A 23,715-nucleotide genomic window follows, 5' to 3' on the forward strand; every position below is an offset into this window, starting at 1 on the left:
ATTTACAGATAGCCAACACGACATCATTTACAAATTACTCATGTGCGTTTAGTGAGTCCTCCAGATCAGAGACAGTAGGGATACCCGGGGATGTTGTCTTCTTAAGTGTGTGAATTGGACCCTACAAACAGTAGACTATTCCATATGATACACGTTGCTCACAAAGCAATCCCAAAAGGGGACACTGCTTTGCAATTTCCTCATTGTGGGGGGGGGGGGTTGTTGTGGAGGGGGCAGACAATACAGGAAATTAAATGTTGGAAGGTTTACAGTTCATTAAAGAAGAGGAATGTTCGCAAGCTCAATCCCTACAAGCATTCCTTCCTCCCAAATGGGACCCTATTCGCTAAATAGTGCACTATATTGGGCATACGATGCAATTTGGGACGCAGAGTCTCTTCTCTTGTTACACTACAGAACCAACCAGTTTTGTGACAGCAGAGAGCTAGGTGTGATAAGGGTTCAACCTGTGCTCTATTTGCTATTTAGTGCAGTTTTAACCAAACACCTATTCAACAAAATGGTTTTAAATGAAATATTAGCTTTTGTCTGGAGCTAAAAAAAGACCGAAAACTCAAAAGTTAATTTCACGTTATGCACTAACAAGGTTTTTCAGCATAAGCAGATTGACTACTGCTAAAGATGTTTACGGATGTGACAAGTAGTCTGACAAAACGAGTATGAGAACGGATATGGGAAAACACCAAGATGGCGCCGACAGATAGGGCAGCCGTGCTTCTAGCTCCTAGGCAATAGCTGTTAAATTATTAGCACAGAAATTCAGAGTGGACTTCTCGTCCCGACTCATGAGGCACGCGCACACCACCCACCGCTTCCAAGTATGTACAGTGGGGCAAAAAAGTATTTAGTCAGCCACCAATTGTGCAAGTTCTCCCACTTAAAAAGATGAGGGAGGCCTGTCATTTTTCATGAATTTATTTGAAAATTATGGTGGAAAATAAGTCTACAGACAATCACAGATTACAAAAAGAAAACGTCACGGACATCTTGCTTCCAGACAAACTAAACACCTTCTTCCCCCGCTGTGAGGATAACACAGTGCCACCGACGCGGCCCGCTCCCAAGGACTGTGGGCTCTCCGTGGCTGACGTAACTACGGCATTTAAGTGTGTTAACCCTCGCAAGGCTCCCTAGCCGTGTCCTCAGAGCATGTGCAGACCACCAGGCTAGAGTGTTTACAGACATATTCAATCTCTCCCTATTCCAGTCTGCTGTCCCCACATGCTTCAAGATGGCCACCATCGTTCCTGTACCAAAGAAAACAAAGGTAACTGAACTAAATGACTATCGCCCCCGTAGCACTCACTTCCATCATCATGAAGTGCTTTGAGAGACTAGTCAAGGATCATATCACCTCCACCCTACCTGACACCCTAGACCCACTTCAATTTGCTTACCGTCCAAATAGATCCACAGACGATGCAATCACCATCGCACTGCACACTGCCCTAACCCATCTGGACAAGAGGAATACCTATATGAGAATGCTGTTCATTGACTATAGCTCAGCATTCAACACCATAGTACACTCCAAGCTCATCATTAAGCTCGAAGCTCTGGGTCTGAACCCCACCCTGTGCAACCGGGTCTTGGACTTCCTGACGGGCCGCCCCCAGGTGGTGAAGGTAGGAAACAACACCTCCACGTCGCTGATCCTCAACACTCGGGCCCCACAAGGGTGCGTTCTCAGCCCCCTCCTGTTCTCCCTGTTCACCCACGACTGTGTGGCCAATCATCAAGTTTGCAGACGACACAACAGCAGTAGGCTTGATTACCAACAACGACGAGGCGGCCTCCAGGGAGGAGGTGAGGGCACTCGGAGAGTGGTGGCAGGAAAATAACCTCTTCCTCAACGGCAACAAAACGAAGGTGCTGATCGTGGACTTCAGGAGACAGCAGAGGGAACACGCCCCCTATCCACATCGACGGAACAGCAGTGGAGACAGCAGAGGGAGCACGGCCCCTATCCACATCGATGGAACAGCAGTGGAGACAGCAGAGGGAACACGCCCCCTATCCACATCGATGGAACAGCAGTGGAGACAACAGAGGGAGCACGCCCCCTATCCACATCGATGGAACAGCAGTGGAGACAGCAGAGGGAACACGCCCCCTATCCACATCGATGGAACAGCAGTGGAGACAGCAGAGGGAGCACTCCCCTATCCACATCGATGGAACAGCAGAGGGAACACGCCCCCTATTCACATCGATGGAACAGCAGTGGAGACAGCAGAGGGAACACGCCCTCTATCCACATCGACGGAACAGCAGTGGAGAAGGTGGAAAGCTTCAAGTTCCTCGGCGTACACATCACTGACGATCTGAAATGGTTCCACCCACACAGACAGTGTGGTGAAGAAGGTACAACAGACAGTGTGGTGAAGAAGGTACAACAGACAGGGTGGTGAGGAAGGTACAACAGACAGGGTGGTGAGGAAGGTACAACAGACAGGGTGGTGAAGAAGGTACAACAGACAGGGTGGTGAGGAAGGTACAACAGACAGGGTGGTGAAGAAGGTACAACAGACAGGGTGGTGAAGAAGGTACAACAGACAGGGTGGTGAAGAAGGTACAACAGACAGGGTGGTGAAGAAGGTACAACAGCGCCTCTACTCCTATGTAGGATATGTATAACACATCAGATCTGGTAAAAGATAATACCCCCCCCCCCCCATCGTCTTTGAAATGCAAGAGAAAGGCCATAACGTACTATTCCAAGTTAGGTGCAATTTAGTCACTAGATGGCAGCAGAGTTTGTGCAAAGATTCATTTCTGATCAAAATGTTGTATCAAGCCTTGATATATAACATAAAAATATGCCTCTTATTTTATTAACCATGCAAGTCAGTTAAAAACAAATTCTTATTTACAATGACGGCCTAGAAACAGTGGGTTAAATGCCTTGTTCAGGGGCAGAACAACATAATTTTCCCTTAGCTCGGGGATTCAATCTAGCAACCTTTCAGTTACTGGCCCAACACTCTAACCACTAGGCTACCTGCCTCCTCTACACTCTAACCACTAGGCTACCTGCCTCCTCTACACTCTAACCACTAGGCTACCTGCCGCCTCTACACTCTAACCACTAGGCTACCTGCCACCTCTACACTCTAACCACTAGGCTACCTGCCTCCTCTACACTCTAACCACTAGGCTACCTGCCGCCTCTACACTCTAACCACTAGGCTACCCTGCCACCTCTACACTCTAACCACTATGCTACCTGCCACCTCTACACTCTAACCACTATGCTACCTGCCACCTCTACACTCTAACCACTAGTCTACCTGCCTCCTCTACACTCTAACCACTAGACTACCTGCCACCTCTACACTCTAATCACTAGTCTACCTGCCTCCTCTACACTCTAACCACTAGGCTACCTGCCACCTCTACACTCTAACCACTAGGCTACCTGCCGCCTCTACACTCTAACCACTAGGCTACCTGCCGCCTCTACACTCTAACCACTAGGCTACCCTGCCACCTCTACACTCTAACCACTAGTCTACCTGCCTCCTCTACACTCTAACCACTAGGCTACCTGCCACCTCTACACTCTAACCACTAGACTACCTGCCTCCTCTACACTCTAACCACTATGCTACCTGCCACCTCTACACTCTAACCACTAGGCTACCTGCCACCTCTACACTCTAACCACTATGCTACCTGCCACCTCTACACTCTAACCACTATGCTACCTGCCACCTCTACACTCTAACCACTAGTCTACCTGCCTCCTCTACACTCTAACCACTAGACTACCTGCCACCTCTACACTCTAATCACTAGTCTACCTGCCTCCTCTACACTCTAACCACTAGGCTACCTGCCACCTCTACACTCTAACCACTAGGCTACCTGCCGCCTCTACACTCTAACCACTAGGCTACCTGCCGCCTCTACACTCTAACCACTAGGCTACCCTAACCACTAGCCACCTGCCTACACTCTAACCACTAGTCTACCTGCCTCCTCTACACTCTAACCACTAGGCTACCTGCCACCTCTACACTCTAACCACTAGACTACCTCTAACCACTATGCTACCTCCACCTCTACACTCTAACCACTATGCTACCTGCCACCTCTTCACTCTAACCACTAGGCTACCTGCCTCCTCTACACTCTAACCACTATGCTACCTGCCACCTCTACACTCTAACCACTAGGCTACCTGCCACCTCTACACTCTAACCACTAGGCTACCCTGCCACCTCTACACTCTAACCACTAGGCTACCTGCCTCCTCTACACTCTAACCACTATGCTACCTGCCACCTCTACACTCTAACCACTAGTCTACCTGCCACCTCTACACTCTAACCACTAGGATACCTGCCGCCTCTACACTCTAACCACTAGGCTACCTGCCACCTCTACACTCCAACCACTAGGCTACCTGCCTCCTCTACACTCTAACCACTAGGCTACCTGCCACCTCTACACTCTAACCACTAGGCTACCTGCCTCCTCTACGCTCTAACCACTAGGCTCCCTCTACACTCTAACCACTAGGCTACCTGCCTCCTCTACACTCTAACCACTAGGCTACCTGCCACCTCTACACTCTAACCACTAGGCTACCTGCCTCCTCTACACTCTAACCACTAGGCTCCCTCTACACTCTAACCACTAGGCTACCTGCCTCCTCTACACTCTAACCACTATGCTACCTGCCACCTCTACACTCTAACCACTATGCTACCTGCCACCTCTACACTCTAACCACTAGGCTACCTGCCACCTCTACACTCTAACCACTAGACTACCTGCCTCCTCTACACTCTAACCACTATGCTACCTGCCACCTCTTCACTCTAACCACTAGGCTACCTGCCTCCTCTACACTCTAACCACTATGCTACCTGCCACCTCTACACTCTAACCACTAGGCTACCTGCCACCTCTACACTCTAACCACTAGTCTACCTGCCACCTCTACACTCTAACCACTAGGATACCTGCCGCCTCTACACTCTAACCACTAGGCTACCTGCCACCTCTACACTCTAACCACTAGGCTACCTGCCTCCTCTACACTCTAACCACTAGTCTACCTGCCTCCTCTACACTCTAACCACTAGGCTACCTGCCACCTCTACACTCTAACCACTAGGCTACCCTGCCACCTCTACACTCTAACCACTAGGCTACCCTGCCACCTCTACACTCTAACCACTAGGCTACCCTGCCACCTCTACACTCTAACCACTAGGCTACCTGCCTCCTCTACACTCTAACCACTATGCTACCTGCCACCTCTACACTCTAACCACTAGTCTACCTGCCACCTCTACACTCTAACCACTAGGATACCTGCCGCCTCTACACTCTAACCACTAGGCTACCTGCCACCTCTACACTCCAACCACTAGGCTACCTGCCTCCTCTACACTCTAACCACTAGGCTACCTGCCACCTCTACACTCTACCCACTAGGCTACCTGCCTCCTCTACGCTCTAACCACTAGGCTCCCTCTACACTCTAACCACTATGCTACCTGCCACCTCTACACTCTAACCACTATGCTACCTGCCACCTCTACACTCTAACCACTAGTCTACCTGCCTCCTCTACACTCTAACCACTAGACTACCTGCCACCTCTACACTCTAATCACTAGTCTACCTGCCTCCTCTACACTCTAACCACTAGGCTACCTGCCACCTCTACACTCTAACCACTAGGCTACCTGCCACCTCTACACTCTAACCACTAGGCTACCTGCCGCCTCTACACTCTAACCACTAGGCTACCCTGCCACCTCTACACTCTAACCACTAGTCTACCTGCCTCCTCTACACTCTAACCACTAGGCTACCTGCCACCTCTACACTCTAACCACTAGACTACCTGCCTCCTCTACACTCTAACCACTATGCTACCTGCCACCTCTTCACTCTAACCACTAGGCTACCTGCCTCCTCTACACTCTAACCACTATGCTACCTGCCACCTCTACACTCTAACCACTAGGCTACCTGCCACCTCTACACTCTAACCACTAGTCTACCTGCCACCTCTACACTCTAACCACTAGGCTACCTGCCGCCTCTACACTCTAACCACTAGGCCTCCTCTACACTAACCACTGCCCTGCCACCTCTACACTCTAACCACTAGGCTACCTGCCACCTCTACACTCTAACCACTAGGCTACCTGCCACCTCTACACTCTAACCACTAGGCTACCTGCCACCTCTACACTCTAACCACTAGGCTACCTGCCACCTCTACACTCTAACCACTAGGCTACCTGCCACCTCTACACTCTAACCACTAGGCTACCTGCCACCTCTACACTCTAACCACTAGGCTACCTGCCACCTCTACACTCTAACCACTAGGCTACCTGCCTCCTCTACACTCTAACCACTAGGCTACCTGCCACCTCTACACTCTAACCACTAGGCTACCTGCCACCTCTACACTCTAACCACTAGGCTACCTGCCACCTCTAACCACTCTAACCACTAGGCTACCTGCCTCCTCTACCTAACCACTAGGCTCCTGCCTCCTCTACACTCTAACCACTAGGCTACCTGCCACCTCTACACTCTAACCACTAGGCTACCTGCCACCTCTACACTCTAACCACTAGGCTACCTGCCACCTCTACACTCTAACCACTAGGCTACCTAACCTAACCACTAGGCTACCTGCCACCTCTACACTCTAACCACTAGCTACCTGCCACCTCTACACTCTAACCACTATGCTACCTGCCACCTCTAACCACTACTACCTCTAACTCAACCACTAGGCTACCTGCCACCTCTACACTCTAACCACTAGGCTACCTGCCACCTCTACACTCTAACCACTAGGCTACCTGCCACCTCTACACTCTAACCACTAGGCTACCTGCCACCTCTACACTCTAACCACTAGGCTACCTGCCACCTCTACACTCTAACCACTAGGCTACCTGCCTGCCTCTACACTCTAACCACTAGGCTACCTGCCACCTCTACACTCTAACCACTAGGCTACCTGCCACCTCTACACTCTAACCACTAGGCTACCCTGCCACCTCTACACTCTAACCACTAGGCTACCCTGCCACCTCTACACTCTAACCACTAGGCTACCTGCCTCCTCTACACTCTAACCACTATGCTACCTGCCACCTCTACACTCTAACCACTAGGCTACCTGCCACCTCTACACTCTAACCACTAGGCTACCTGCCACCTCTACACTCTAACCACTAGGCTACCTGCCACCTCTACCTGCTACCTGCCACCTCTACACTCTAACCACTAGGCTACCTGCCACCTCTACACTCTAACCACTAGGCTACCTGCCACCTCTACACTCTAACCACTAGGCTACCTGCCACCTCTACACTCTACCTGCCACCTCTACACTCTAACCACTAGGCTACCTGCCACCTCTACACTCTAACCACTAGGCTACCTGCCCTGCCACCTCTACACTCTAACCACTAGGCTACCTGCACTCTAACCACTACTACCTGCCTCCTCTACACTCTAACCACTAGGCTACCTGCCACCTCTACACTCTAACCACTAGGCTACCTGCCACCTCTACACTCTAACCACTAGGCTACCTGCCACTCTACACTCTAACCACTAGGCTACCTGCCTCCTACACTCTAACCACTCTAACCACTAGGCTACCTGCCACCTCTACACTCTAACCACTAGGCTACCTGCCTCCTCTACACTCTAACCACTAGGCTACCTGCCACACTCTACACTCTAACCACCACTAGGCTACCTGCCTCCTCTACACTCTAACCACTAGGCTACCTGCCACCTCTACACTCTAACCACTAGGCTACCTGCCTCCTCTACCACTCTAACCACTAGGCTACCTGCCACCTCTACCTCTAACCACTAGGCTACCTGCCACCTCTACACTCTAACCACTAGGCTACCCTGCCACCTCTACACTCTAACCACTAGGCTACCCTGCCACCTCTACACTCTAACCACTAGGCCACCTCTACCCTGCCCTGCCACCTCTACACTCTAACCACTAGGCTACCTGCCTCCTCTACACTCTAACCACTATGCTACCTGCCACCTCTACACTCTAACCACTAGGCTACCTGCCACCTCTACACTCTAACCACTAGGCTCTACCTGCCTGCCTCTACACTCTAACCACTAGGCTACCTGCCACCTCTACACTCTAACCACTAGGCTACCTGCCTCCTCTACACTCTAACCACTAACCACTAGTCTACCTGCCACCTCTACACTCTAACCACTAGGCTACCTGCCGCCTCTACACTCTAACCACTAGGCTACCTGCCACCTCTACACTCTAACCACTAGGCTACCTGCCTCCTCTACACTCTAACCACTAGGCTACCTGCCACCACCTCTACACTCTAACCACTAGGCTACCTGCCACCTCTACACTCTAACCACTAGGCTACCTGCCTCTACACTCTACACTCTAACCACTAGGCTACCTGCCTCCTCTACACTCTAACCACTATGCTACCTGCCACCTCTACACTCTAACCACTAGGATACCTGCCGCCTCTACACTCTAACCACTAGGCTACCTGCCACCTCTACACTCCAACCACTAGGCTACCTGCCTCCTCTACACTCTAACCACTAGGCTACCTGCCACCTCTACACTCTAACCACTAGGATACCTGCCTCCTCTACGCTCTAACCACTAGGCTCCCTCTACACTCTAACCACTAGGCTACCTGCCTCCTCTACACTCTAACCACTATGCTACCTGCCACCTCTACACTCTAACCACTAGGCTACCTGCCTCCTCTACACTCTAACCACTAGGCTCCCTCTACACTCTAACCACTAGGCTACCTGCCTCCTCTACACTCTAACCACTATGCTACCTGCCACCTCTACACTCTAACCACTATGCTACCTGCCACCTCTACACTCTAACCACTAGGCTACCCTGCCACCTCTACACTCTAACCACTAGGCTACCTGCCACCTCTACACTCTAACCACTAGGCTACCTGCCACCTCTACACTCTAACCACTAGGCTACCTGCCCTGCCTCTACACTCTAACCACTAGGCTACCCTGCCACCTCTACACTCTAACCACTAGGCTACCTGCCTCCTCTACACTCTAACCACTAGGCTGCTACCTGCCACCTCTACACTCTAACCACTAGTCTACCTGCCACCTCTACACTCTAACCACTAGGCTACCTGCCGCCTCTACACTCTAACCACTAGGCTACCTGCCACCTCTACACTCTAACCACTAGGCTACCTGCCTTCTCTACACTCTAACCACTAGGCTACCTGCCACCTCTACACTCTAACCACTAGGCTACCTGCCTCCTCTACACTCTAACCACTAGGCTACCTGCCACCTCTACACTCTAACCACTAGGCTACCTGCCACTCTACCTCTACACTCTAACCACTATGCTACCTGCCACCTCTACACTCTAACCACTAGGCTACCTGCCTCCTCTACACTCTAACCACTAGGCTACCTGCCACCTCTACACTCTAACCACTAGGCTACCTGCCTCCTCTACACTCTAACCACTATGCTACCTGCCACCTCTACACTCTAACCACTATGCTACCTGCCACCTCTACACTCTAACCACTATGCTACCTGCCACCTCTACACTCTAACCACTAGGCTACCCTGCCACCTCTACACTCTAACCACTAGGCTACCTGCCACCTCTACACTCTAACCACTAGGCTCCCTCTACACTCTAACCACTAGGCTACCTGCCTCCTCTACACTCTAACCACTATGCTACCTGCCACCTCTACACTCTAACCACTATGCTACCTGCCACCTCTACACTCTAACCACTATGCTACCTGCCACCTCTACACTCTAACCACTAGGCTACCTGCCTCCTCTACACTCTAACCACTAGGCTACCTGCCACCTCTACACTCTAACCACTAGGCTACCTGCCTCCTCTACACTCTAACCACTAGGCTCCCTCTACACTCTAACCACTAGGCTACCTGCCTCCTCTACACTCTAACCACTATGCTACCTGCCACCTCTACACTCTAACCACTATGCTACCTGCCACCTCTACACTCTAACCACTATGCTACCTGCCACCTCTACACTCTAACCACTATGCTACCTGCCACCTCTACACTCTAACCACTATGCTACCTGCCACCTCTACACTCTAACCACTAGGCTACCTGCCTCCTCTACACTCTAACCACTAGGCTACCCTGCCACCTCTACGCTCTAACCACTAGGCTACCTGCCTCCTCTACACTCTAACCACTGGGCTACCTACCACCTCTACACTCTAACCACTATGCTACCTGCCACCTCTACACTCTAACCACTAGGCTACCTGCCACCTCTACACTCTAACCACTAGGCTACCTGCCACCCTGTGCCTAATTGGTTTATTAATACATGTTCAAGTTCACAACTGCTCACTCTCCTCAAACAATAGCATGGTATTCTTTCACTGTAATAGTTACTGTAAATTGGGCCGTGCAGTTAGATTAACAAGAATGTAATCCCATATCAGACATTTCTATGTCCTGGGAAATGTTCTTGTTCCTTACAACCTCATGCCGGTCCTGTAGAGGTTAGAAAATGTTGATGTATTTTGCATTACTCATATGTCTATACTGTATTTTATACTATTTTACACTATTCTATTGTATAGTAGTAGTAGTAGTCTATGCCGCTCCGACACATATATTTACATTTTCTTAATTCCATTCCTTTACCTTAGATTTGTGTGTATTGGTGTGAATTGTTGTGAAATTGTTAGATATTAATTGTTAGATATTACTGCACTGTCAGAGCTAGAAACACAAGCATTTCACTACATCCGCAATAACAGCTGCTAAACATGTGTATGTGACAAATAACATTTTATTTGAAATGCAATCATTTATTTTATAAAGTTATTAAATAATAAGTTATTTGATATTGGCTTCTCATGACCATTCTTAGTCAGCTAAACGTATAATAATTGATTGGTTTTACAATAATGTTAAATGAAGTCAGATAAACCTTTTAATAGGCAGGTCGCATGTGAGGAATATATAATATCATATATGATACATTTTACCCCACTACATTACCTAAGGGACAAGCTTATCCGAATTAGTCAACACAAATTGATTTAAAAAAAAACACAACCTGTGTTTTCAAACCATCATTCACTGACATCACAGTGACATCACAGTGACATCACAGTGACATCACAGTGACATCACAGTGACATCACGTTCAGATTAGAGCGGTTTGTATGTTGATGACCAATTATTGGGTGGGTTGTGAATGAGCCAGAGGTGAGAAACAGGCAGGAAGTGGAGGGGACAGACAGGATGTGGAGGGGACAGACAGGAAGTGGAGGGGACAGACAGGATGTGGAGGGGACAGACAGGAAGTGGAGGGGACAGACAGGATGTGGAGGGGACAGACAAGATGTGGAGGGGACAGACAGGAAGTGGAGGGGACAGACAGGATGTGGAGGGGACAGACAGGATGTGGAGGGGACAGACAGGAAGTGGAGGGGACAGACAGGATGTGGAGGGGACAGACAGGAAGTGGAGGGGACAGACCATAGAGGTCGATAGAGGGCTCTTCGTTGCATCTTTGCCATATTGGTTTCTGTGACCGCACGGTCAGATCCATTGAGGGCTTTCTCCATTTTAAAGTAGTCCATTTCTTCTTCTACTTCTATGAATTTATTGTAAGGGACAGACAGGAAGTGGAGGGAACAGACAGGATGTGGAGGGGACAGACAGGAAGTGGAGGGAACAGACAGGATGTGTAGGGGACAGACAGGAAGTGGAGGGGGCAGACAGGAAGTAGGGGGGAAAGAGAGGACATGGAAGGGGCAGACAGGAAGTGGAGGGGGCAGACAGGAAGTGATGAATATGACAGGAAGTGAAGGGGGCAGACAGGATGTGGAGGGGACTGTTTGAATTGTGGCTAACTGTGATGTGTTTTCCGATCGGAAATGCTAAGTGTTGAAATGCTAAGTGTTGAAATGCTAAGTGTTGAAATGCTAACGGTTCCTGGTCTAAGTAATAAGCGCCGTTGGTCTCACCGAAGGCGGCAGTCAAGGCAGGGTCCATGGTAGGTTGTCCATCTCCAGAGGGAAGATCCAGGCGGGTGAAATCTCGGCTTTTGTCGTTGTTGTATTTCACATTCAGGCTGGTCAGCTTGGAGAACTCCACACGCAGAGTGCAGCATGCGTTATAGATGTTCTGGCCATCTAAAGTCTAGAGAAAGAGAGAGAGAGGGGGTGTTAGATCAACAAATAGATTGGACAGACATTCATTATATATACAAAATAGTACATTTCAGGATAATTGGCACATAAACATGTCTGAGTATCTCTCTGAGTGACCACCATAAACACATCTGAGTATCTCTCTGAGTGACCACCATAAACACATCTGAGTATCTCTCTGAGTGACCACCATAAACATGTCTGAGTATCTCTCTGAGTATCTCTCTGAGTGACCACCATAAACATGTCTGAGTATCTCTCTGAGTGACCACCATAAACAAGTCTTCACACAGGGTCCCAGTGAAGAATGAAGTGCATCATTATAGTCTAGTGCAGAGGAAAAAACGAATCCCATCATCAGAAAACCACAGTGTTTTACAGTAATGAGAGAATATGTGTCACTACAGTTACTGTACCACTCAACAGGCTCCTCCGTAGATTAGCAGTTACTGTACCACTCAGAGGATATAGAACAACAGGCTCCTCTGTAGAGCAGTTACTGTACCACTCAGAGAATATAGAACAACAGGCTCCTCTGTAGAGCAGTTACTGTACCACTCAGAGAATATAGAACAACAGGCTCCTCTGTAGAGCAGTTACTGTACCACTCAGAGGATATAGAACAACAGGCTCCTCTGTAGAGCAGTTACTGTACCACTCAGAGAATATAGAACAACAGGCTCCTCTGTAGAGCAGTTACTGTACCACTCAGAGAATATAGAACAACAGGCTCCTCTGTAGAGCAGTTACTGTACCACTCAGAGAATATAGAACAGGCTCCTCTGTAGAGCAGTTACTGTACCACTCAGAGAATATAGAACAACAGGCTCCTCTGTAGAGCAGTTACTGTACCACTCAGAGGATATAGAACAACAGGCTCCTCTGTAGAGCAGTTACTGTACCACTCAGAGAATATAGAACAGGCTCCTCTGTAGAGCAGTTACTGTACCACTCAGAGAATATAGAACAGGCTCCTCTGTAGAGCAGTTACTGTCCCACTCAGAGAATATAGAACAGGCTCCTCTGTAGAGCAGTTACTGTACCACTCAGAGGATATAGAACAACAGGCTCCTCTGTAGAGCAGTTACTGTACCACTCAGAGAATATAGAACAACAGGCTCCTCTGTAGAGCAGTTACTGTACCACTCAGAGGATATAGAACAACAGGCTCCTCTGTAGAGCAGTTACTGTACCACTCAGAGGATATAGAACAACAGGCTCCTCTGTAGAGCAGTTACTGTACCACTCAGAGAATATAGAACAGGCTCCTCTGTAGAGCAGTTACTGTACCACTCAGAGGATATAGAACAGGCTCCTCTGTAGAGCAGTTACTGTACCACTCAGAGAATATAGAACAGGCTCCTCTGTAGAGCAGTTACTGTACCACTCAGAGGATATAGAACAACAGGCTCCTCTGTAGAGCAGTTACTGTCCCACTCAGAGGATATAGAACAACAGGCTCCTCTGTAGAGCAGTTACTGTACCACTCAGAGAATATAGAACAACAGGCTCCTCTGTAGAGCAGTTACTGTACCACTCAGAGGATATAGAACAACAGGCTCCTCTGTAGAGCAGTTACTGTACCACTCAGAGAATATAGAACAACAGGCTCCTCTGTAGAGCAGTTACTGTACCACTCAGAGGATATAGAACAACAGGCTCCTCTGTAGAGCAGTTACTGTACCACTCAGAGAATATAGAACAACAGGCTCCTCTGTAGAGCAGTTACTGTACCACTCAGAGAATATAGAACAACAGGCTCCTCTGTAGAGCAGCAGTTACTGTACCACTCAGAGAATATAGAACAACAGGCTCCTCTGTAGAGCAGCAGTTACTGTACCACTCAGAGGATATAGAACAACAGGCTCCTCTGTAGAGCAGTTACTGTACCACTCAGAGGATATAGAACAACAGGCTCCTCTGTAGAGCAGTTACTGTACCACTCAGAGAATATAGAACAACAGGCTCCTCTGTAGAGCAGTTACTGTACCACTCAGAGGATATAGAACAACAGGCTCCTCTGTAGAGCAGTTACTGTACCACTCAGAGGATATAGAACAACAGGCTCCTCTGTAGAGCAGTTACTGTACCACTCAGAGGATATAGAACAACAGGCTCCTCTGTAGAACAGCAGTTACTGTACCACTCAGAGGATATAGAACAACAGGCTCCTCTGTAGAGCAGTTACTGTACCACTCAGAGAATATAGAACAACAGGCTCCTCTGTAGAGCAGTTACTGTACCACTCAGAGAATATAGAACAACAGGCTCCTCTGTAGAGCAGTTACTGTACCACTCAGAGGATATAGAACAACAGGCTCCTCTGTAGAGCAGTTACTGTACCACTCAGAGGATATAGAACAGGCTCCTCTGTAGAGCAGTTACTGTACCACTCAGAGAATATAGAACATCAAGCTAGGTTAGGTTACTGATTCAAAGTGACAAGGTCTGATTAACAAATGGCATCCCATTCCCTACAAAGTGCACTACTTTTAACCAAATCAAATCACATTATATTATATTTGTCACATGCGCTGAAAACAACTGGTGTAGACTTTACCGTGAAATGCTTGATTACGAGCCCTTCCCAACGATGCAGAATACAAATAATAATACGAATAAAATAGTAAAATATAATACACAAGAATGGAGCTATATACAGGAAGTACCAGATCAATGTAGAGCTATATACAGGAAGTACCAGATCAATGTGGAGCTATATACAGGGAGTACCAGATCAATGTGGAGCTATATACAGGGAGTACCAGATCAATGTGGAGGTATATACAGGGAGTACCAGATCAATGTGGAGCTATATACAGGGAGTACCAGATCAATGTGGAGCTATATACAGGAAGTACCAGATCAATGTGGAGCTATATACAGGGAGTACCAGATCAATGTGGAGCTATATACAGGGAGTACCAGATCAATGTGGAGCTATATACAGGGAGTACCAGATCAATGTGGAGCTATATACAGGGAGTACCAGTACCAGATCAATGTGGAGCTATATACAGGGAGTACCAGATCAATGTGGAGCTATATACAGGGAGTACCAGATCAATGTGGAGCTATATACAGGGAGTACCAGATCAATGTGGAGCTATATACAGGAGTACCAGTACCAGATCAATGTAGCTATATACAGGGAGTACCAGATCAATGTGGAGCTATATACAGGGAGTACCAGATCAATGTGGAGCTATATACAGGGAGTACCAGATCAATGTGGAGCTATATACAGGGAGTACCAGATCAATGTGGAGCTATATACAGGGAGTACCAGATCAATGTAGCGCTATATACAGGGAGTACCAGATCAATGTGGAGCTATATACAGGGAGTACCAGATCAATGTGGAGCTATATACAGGGAGTACCAGATCAATGTAGAGCTATATACAGGGAGTACCAGATCAATGTGGAGCTATATACAGGGAGTACCAGATCAATGTGGAGCTATATACAGGGAGTACCAGTACCAGATCAATGTAGCGCTATATACAGGGAGTACCAGATCAATGTAGAGCTATATACAGGGAGTACCAGATCAATGTAGCGCTATATACAGGAAGTACCAGATCAATGTGGAGCTATATACAGGGAGTACCAGATCAATGTGGAGCTATATACAGGGAGTACCAGATCAATGTGGAGCTATATACAGGGAGTACCAGTACCAGATCAATGTGGAGCTATATACAGGGAGTACCAGATCAATGTGGAGCTATATACAGGGAGTACCAGTACCAGATCAATGTGGAGCTATATACAGGGAGTACCAGATCAATGTGGAGCTATATACAGGGAGTACCAGATCAATGTAGAGCTATATACAGGGAGTACCAGTACCAGATCAATGTGGAGCTATATACAGGGAGTACCAGATCAATGTGGAGCTATATACAGGGAGTACCAGATCAATGTGGAGCTATATACAGGGAGTACCAGTACCAGATCAATGTGGAGCTATATACAGGGAGTACCAGTACCAGATCAATGTGGAGCTATATACAGGGAGTACCAGTACCAGATCAATGTGGAGCTATATACAGGGAGTACCAGATCAATGTGGAGCTCTATACAGGAAGTACCAGATCAATGTAGAGCTATATACAGGAAGTACCAGATCAATGTGGAGCTATATACAGGAAGTACCAGATCAATGTGGAGCTATATACAGGAAGTACCAGATCAATGTAGAGCTATATACAGGAAGTACCAGATCAATGTGGAGCTATATACAGGAAGTACCAGATCAATGTGGAGCTATATACAGGGAGTACCAGTACCAGATCAATGTGGAGCTATATACAGGAAGTACCAGATCAATGTGGAGCTATATACAGGGAGTACCAGATCAATGTGGAGCTATATACAGGGAGTACCAGATCAATGTGGAGCTATATACAGGGAGTACCAGATCAATGTGGAGCTATATACAGGAAGTACCAGATCAATGTGGAGCTATATACAGGAAGTACCAGTACCAGATCAATGTAGCGCTATATACAGGAAGTACCAGATCAATGTGGAGCTATATACAGGGAGTGCCAGATCAATGTGGAGCTCTATACAGGAAGTACCAGATCAATGTGGAGCTATATACAGGAAGTACCAGATCAATGTGGAGCTCTATACAGGAAGTACCAGATCAATGTGGAGCTATATACAGGGTGTACCAGATCAATGTGGAGCTATATATAGGGGGTACCAGTACCAGATCAATGTGGAGCTATATACAGGGAGTACCAGTACCAGATCAATGTGGAGCTATATACAGGAAGTACCAGATCAATGTGGAGCTATATACAGGGAGTACCAGTACCAGATCAATTTGGAGCTATATACAGGAAGTACCAGATCAATGTGGAGCTATATACAGGGAGTACCAGTACCAGATCAATGTGGAGCTATATACAGGAAGTACCAGATCAATGTGGAGCTATATACAGGAAGTACCAGATCAATGTGGAGCTATATACAGGAAGTACCAGATCAATGTGGAGCTATATACAGGAAGTACCAGATCAATGTGGAGCTATATACAGGGAGTACCAGATCAATGTGGAGCTATATACAGGAAGTACCAGATCAATGTGGAGCTATATACAGGAAGTACCAGATCAATGTGGAGCTATATACAGGAAGTACCAGATCAATGTAGAGCTATATACAGGAAGTACCAGATCAATGTGGAGCTATATACAGGAAGTACCAGATCAATGTGGAGCTATATACAGGGAGTACCAGTACCAGATCAATGTGGAGCTATATACAGGAAGTACCAGATCAATGTGGAGCTATATACAGGGAGTACCAGATCAATGTGGAGCTATATACAGGGAGTACCAGATCAATGTGGAGCTATATACAGGGAGTACCAGATCAATGTGGAGCTATATACAGGAAGTACCAGATCAATGTGGAGCTATATACAGGAAGTACCAGTACCAGATCAATGTAGCGCTATATACAGGAAGTACCAGATCAATGTGGAGCTATATACAGGAAGTACCAGATCAATGTGGAGCTATATACAGGGAGTGCCAGATCAATGTGGAGCTCTATACAGGAAGTACCAGATCAATGTGGAGCTATATACAGGAAGTACCAGATCAATGTGGAGCTCTATACAGGAAGTACCAGATCAATGTGGAGCTATATACAGCGTGTACCAGATCAATGTGGAGCTATATATAGGGGGTACCAGTACCAGATCAATGTGGAGCTATATACAGGGAGTACCAGTACCAGATCAATGTGGAGCTATATTCAGGAAGTACCAGATCAATGTGGAGCTATATACAGGGAGTACCAGTACCAGATCAATGTGGAGCTATATACAGGAAGTACCAGATCAATGTGGAGCTATATACAGGGAGTACCAGTACCAGATCAATGTGGAGCTATATACAGGAAGTACCAGATCAATGTGGAGCTATATACAGGAAGTACCAGATCAATGTGGAGCTATATACAGGAAGTACCAGATCAATGTGGAGCTATATACAGGAAGTACCAGATCAATGTGGAGCTAAATACAGGGAGTACCAGATCAATGTGGAGCTATATACAGGAAGTACCAGATCAATGTGGAGCTATATACAGGAAGTACCAGATCAATGTGGAGCTATATACAGGAAGTACCAGATCAATGTGGAGCTCTATACAGGAAGTACCAGATCAATGTGGAGCTATATACAGGAAGTACCAGATCAATGTGGAGCTATATACAGGAAGTACCAGATCAATGTGGAGCTATATACAGGAAGTATCAGGTCAATGTGGAGCTATATACAGGAAGTACCAGATCAATGTGGAGCTATATACAGGGAGTACCAGATCAATGTGGAGCTATATACAGGAAGTACCAGATCAATGTGGAGCTATATACAGGAAGTACCAGATCAATGTGGAGCTATATACAGGAAGTACCAGATCAATGTGGAGCTATATACAGGGAGTACCAGATCAATGTGGAGCTATATACAGGGAGTACCAGATCAATGTGGAGCTATATACAGGGAGTACAAGTACCAGATCAATGTAGCGCTATATACAGGAAGTACCAGATCAATGTGGAGCTATATACAGGAAGTACCAGATCAATGTGGAGCTATATACAGGGAGTACCAGTACCAGATCAATGTGGAGCTATATACAGGGAGTACCAGATCAATGTGGAGCTATATACAGGAAGTACCAGATCAATGTGGAGCTATATACAGGGAGTACCAGATCAATGTGGAGCTATATACAGGGAGTAAAAGTACCAGATCAATGTAGCGCTATATACAGGAAGTACCAGATCAATGTGGAGCTATATACAGGAAGTACCAGATCAATGTGGAGCTATATACAGGGAGTACCAGTACCAGATCAATGTGGAGCTATATACAGGGAGTACCAGATCAATGTGGAGCTATATACAGGAAGTACCAGATCAATGTGGAGCTATATACAGGAAGTACCAGATCAATGTGGAGCTATATACGTGAAGTACCAGATCAATGTGGAGCTATATACAGGAAGTACCAGATCAATGTGGAGCTATATACAGGAAGTACCAGATCAATGTGGAGCTATATACAGGAAGTACCAGATCAATGTGGAGCTATATACAGGGAGTACCAGATCAATGTGGAGCTATATACAGGGAGTACCAGATCAATGTGGAGCTATATACAGGAAGTACCAGATCAATGTGGAGCTATATACGTGAAGTACCAGATCAATGTGGAGCTATATACGTGAAGTACCAGATCAATGTGGAGCTATATACAGGAAGTACCAGATCAATGTGGAGCTATATACGTGAAGTACCAGATCAATGTGGAGCTATATACAGGGAGTAGTACCAGATCAATGTGGAGCTATATACAGGGAGTACCAGATCAATGTGGAGCTATATACAGGAAGTACCAGATCAATGTGGAGCTATATACAGGGAGTACCAGATCAATGTGGAGCTATATACGTGAAGTACCAGATCAATGTGGAGCTATATACAGGAAGTACCAGATCAATGTGGAGCTATATACAGGGAGTACCAGATCAATGTGGAGCTATATACAGGGAATACCAGATCAATGTGGAGCTATATACGTGAAGTACCAGATCAATGTGGAGCTATATACAGGAAGTACCAGATCAATGTGGAGCTATATACAGGGAGTACCAGATCAATGTGGAGCTATATACAGGAAGTACCAGATCAATGTGGAGCTATATACAGGGAGTACCAGATCAATGTGGAGCTATATACAGGAAGTACCAGATCAATGTGGAGCTATATACAGGGAGTACCAGTACCAGATCAATGTGGAGCTATATACAGGGAGTACCAGATCAATGTGGAGCTATATACAGGAAGTACCAGATCAATGTAGAGCTATATACAGGAAGTACCAGATCAATGTGGAGCTATATACAGGGAGTACCAGATCAATGTGGAGCTATATACAGGGAGTACCAGATCAATGTGGAGCTATATACAGGGAGTACCAGATCAATGTGGAGCTATATACAGGGAGTACAAGTACCAGATCAATGTAGCGCTATATACAGGAAGTACCAGATCAATGTGGAGCTATATACAGGAAGTACCAGATCAATGTGGAGCTATATACAGGGAGTACCAGTACCAGATCAATGTGGAGCTATATACAGGGAGTACCAGATCAATGTGGAGCTATATACAGGAAGTACCAGATCAATGTGGAGCTATATACAGGGAGTACCAGATCAATGTGGAGCTATATACAGGGAGTAAAAGTACCAGATCAATGTAGCGCTATATACAGGAAGTACCAGATCAATGTGGAGCTATATACAGGAAGTACCAGATCAATGTGGAGCTATATACAGGAGTACCAGTACCAGATCAATGTGGAGCTATATACAGGGAGTACCAGATCAATGTGGAGCTATATACAGGAAGTACCAGATCAATGTGGAGCTATATACAGGAAGTACCAGATCAATGTGGAGCTATATACGTGAAGTACCAGATCAATGTGGAGCTATATACAGGAAGTACCAGATCAATGTGGAGCTATATACAGGAAGTACCAGATCAATGTGGAGCTATATACAGGAAGTACCAGATCAATGTGGAGCTATATACAGGGAGTACCAGATCAATGTGGAGCTATATACAGGGAGTACCAGATCAATGTGGAGCTATATACAGGAAGTACCAGATCAATGTGGAGCTATATACGTGAAGTACCAGATCAATGTGGAGCTATATACGTGAAGTACCAGATCAATGTGGAGCTATATACAGGAAGTACCAGATCAATGTGGAGCTATATACGTGAAGTACCAGATCAATGTGGAGCTATATACAGGGAGTACCAGATCAATGTGGAGCTATATACAGGGAGTACCAGATCAATGTGGAGCTATATACAGGAAGTACCAGATCAATGTGGAGCTATATACAGGGAGTACCAGATCAATGTGGAGCTATATACGTGAAGTACCAGATCAATGTGGAGCTATATACAGGAAGTACCAGATCAATGTGGAGCTATATACAGGGAGTACCAGATCAATGTGGAGCTATATACAGGGAATACCAGATCAATGTGGAGCTATATACGTGAAGTACCAGATCAATGTGGAGCTATATACAGGAAGTACCAGATCAATGTGGAGCTATATACAGGGAGTACCAGATCAATGTGGAGCTATATACAGGAAGTACCAGATCAATGTGGAGCTATATACAGGGAGTACCAGATCAATGTGGAGCTATATACAGGAAGTACCAGATCAATGTGGAGCTATATACAGGGAGTACCAGTACCAGATCAATGTGGAGCTATATACAGGGAGTACCAGATCAATGTGGAGCTATATACAGGAAGTACCAGATCAATGTAGAGCTATATACAGGAAGTACCAGATCAATGTGGAGCTATATACAGGGAGTACCAGATCAATGTGGAGCTATATACAGGGAGTACCAGATCAATGTGGAGCTATATACAGGAAGTACCAGATCAATGTGGAGCTATATACAGGGAGTACCAGATCAATGTGGAGCTATATACAGGAAGTACCAGATCAATGTGGAGCTATATACAGGAAGTACCAGATCAATGTGGAGCTATATACAGGAAGTACCAGATCAATGTGGAGCTATATACAGGAAGTACCAGATCAATGTGGAGCTATATACAGGAAGTACCAGATCAATGTGGAGCTATATACAGGAAGTACCAGATCAATGTGGAGCTATATACAGGAAGTACCAGATCAATGTGGAGCTATATACAGGAAGTACCAGATCAATGTGGAGCTATATACAGGAAGTACCAGATCAATGTGGAGCTATATACAGGAAGTACCAGATCAATGTGGAGCTATATACAGGAAGTACCAGATCAATGTGGAGCTATATACAGGAAGTACCAGATCAATGTGGAGCTATATACAGGAAGTACCAGATCAATGTGGAGCTATATACAGGAAGTACCAGATCAATGTGGAGCTATATACAGGAAGTACCAGATCAATGTGGAGCTATATACAGGAAGTACCAGATCAATGTGGAGCTATATACAGGAAGTACCAGATCAATGTGGAGCTATATACAGGAAGTACCAGATCAATGTGGAGCTATATACAGGGAGTACCAGATCAATGTGGAGCTATATACAGGGAGTACCAGATCAATGTGGAGCTATATACAGGAAGTACCAGATCAATGTGGAGCTATATACAGGAAGTACCAGATCAATGTGGAGCTATATACAGGGAGTACCAGATCAATGTGGAGCTATATACAGGAAGTACCAGATCAATGTGGAGCTATATACAGGAAGTACCAGATCAATGTGGAGCTATATACAGGAAGTACCAGATCAATGTGGAGCTATATACAGGGAGTACCAGATCAATGTGGAGCTATATACAGGAAGTACCAGATCAATGTGGAGCTATATACAGGGAGTACCAGTACCAGATCAATGTGGAGCTATATACAGGGAGTACCAGATCAATGTGGAGCTATATACAGGAAGTACCAGATCAATGTGGAGCTATATACAGGAAGTACCAGATCAATGTGGAGCTATATACAGGAAGTACCAGATCAATGTGGAGCTATATACAGGAAGTACCAGATCAATGTGGAGCTATATACAGGAAGTACCAGATCAATGTGGAGCTATATACAGGAAGTACCAGATCAATGTGGAGCTATATACAGGGAGTACCAGATCAATGTGGAGCTATATACAGGAGTACCAGATCAATGTGGAGCTATATACAGGAGTACCAGTACCAGATCAATGTGGAGCTATATACAGGAAGTACCAGATCAATGTGGAGCTATATACAGGAGTACCAGATCAATGTGGAGCTATATACAGGAAGTACCAGATCAATGTGGAGCTATATACAGGAAGTACCAGATCAATGTGGAGCTATATACAGGAAGTACCAGATCAATGTGGAGCTATATACAGGAAGTACCAGATCAATGTGGAGCTATATACAGGAAGTACCAGATCAATGTGGAGCTATATACAGGAAGTACCAGATCAATGTGGAGCTATATACAGGAAGTACCAGATCAATGTGGAGCTATATACAGGGAGTACCAGATCAATGTGGAGCTATATACAGGGAGTACCAGATCAATGTGGAGCTATATACAGGGAGTACCAGTACCAGATCAATGTGGAGCTATATACAGGAAGTACCAGATCAATGTGGAGCTATATACAGGGAGTACCAGATCAATGTGGAGCTATATACAGGAAGTACCAGATCAATGTGGAGCTATATACAGGAAGTACCAGATCAATGTGGAGCTATATACAGGAAGTACCAGATCAATGTGGAGCTATATACAGGAGTACCAGATCAATGTGGAGCTATATACAGGAAGTACCAGATCAATGTGGAGCTATATACAGGAGTACCAGTACCAGATCA

At 46.3% G+C, this 23,715-nt stretch overlaps 1 protein-coding gene across 3 annotated transcripts in view; it reads right to left on the reverse strand.

Annotated features, from left to right (window-relative positions):
* LOC123999476 (polypyrimidine tract-binding protein 3-like) overlaps positions 1-23,715 on the reverse strand; it is a 141,152-nt gene that overhangs the window by 28,953 nt on the left and 88,484 nt on the right. For all 3 annotated transcript variants that reach the window (XM_046305316.1, XM_046305317.1, XM_046305315.1), the window contains exon 7: positions 12,074-12,248. In XM_046305316.1, the coding sequence (XP_046161272.1) occupies positions 12,074-12,248 (175 nt within the window). The remainder of the gene's footprint in view (positions 1-12,073; positions 12,249-23,715) is intronic.

This window comes from Oncorhynchus gorbuscha, linkage group LG16 (assembly GCF_021184085.1).
Source record: "Oncorhynchus gorbuscha isolate QuinsamMale2020 ecotype Even-year linkage group LG16, OgorEven_v1.0, whole genome shotgun sequence".
NCBI classification, from domain to species: domain Eukaryota; kingdom Metazoa; phylum Chordata; class Actinopteri; order Salmoniformes; family Salmonidae; genus Oncorhynchus; species Oncorhynchus gorbuscha.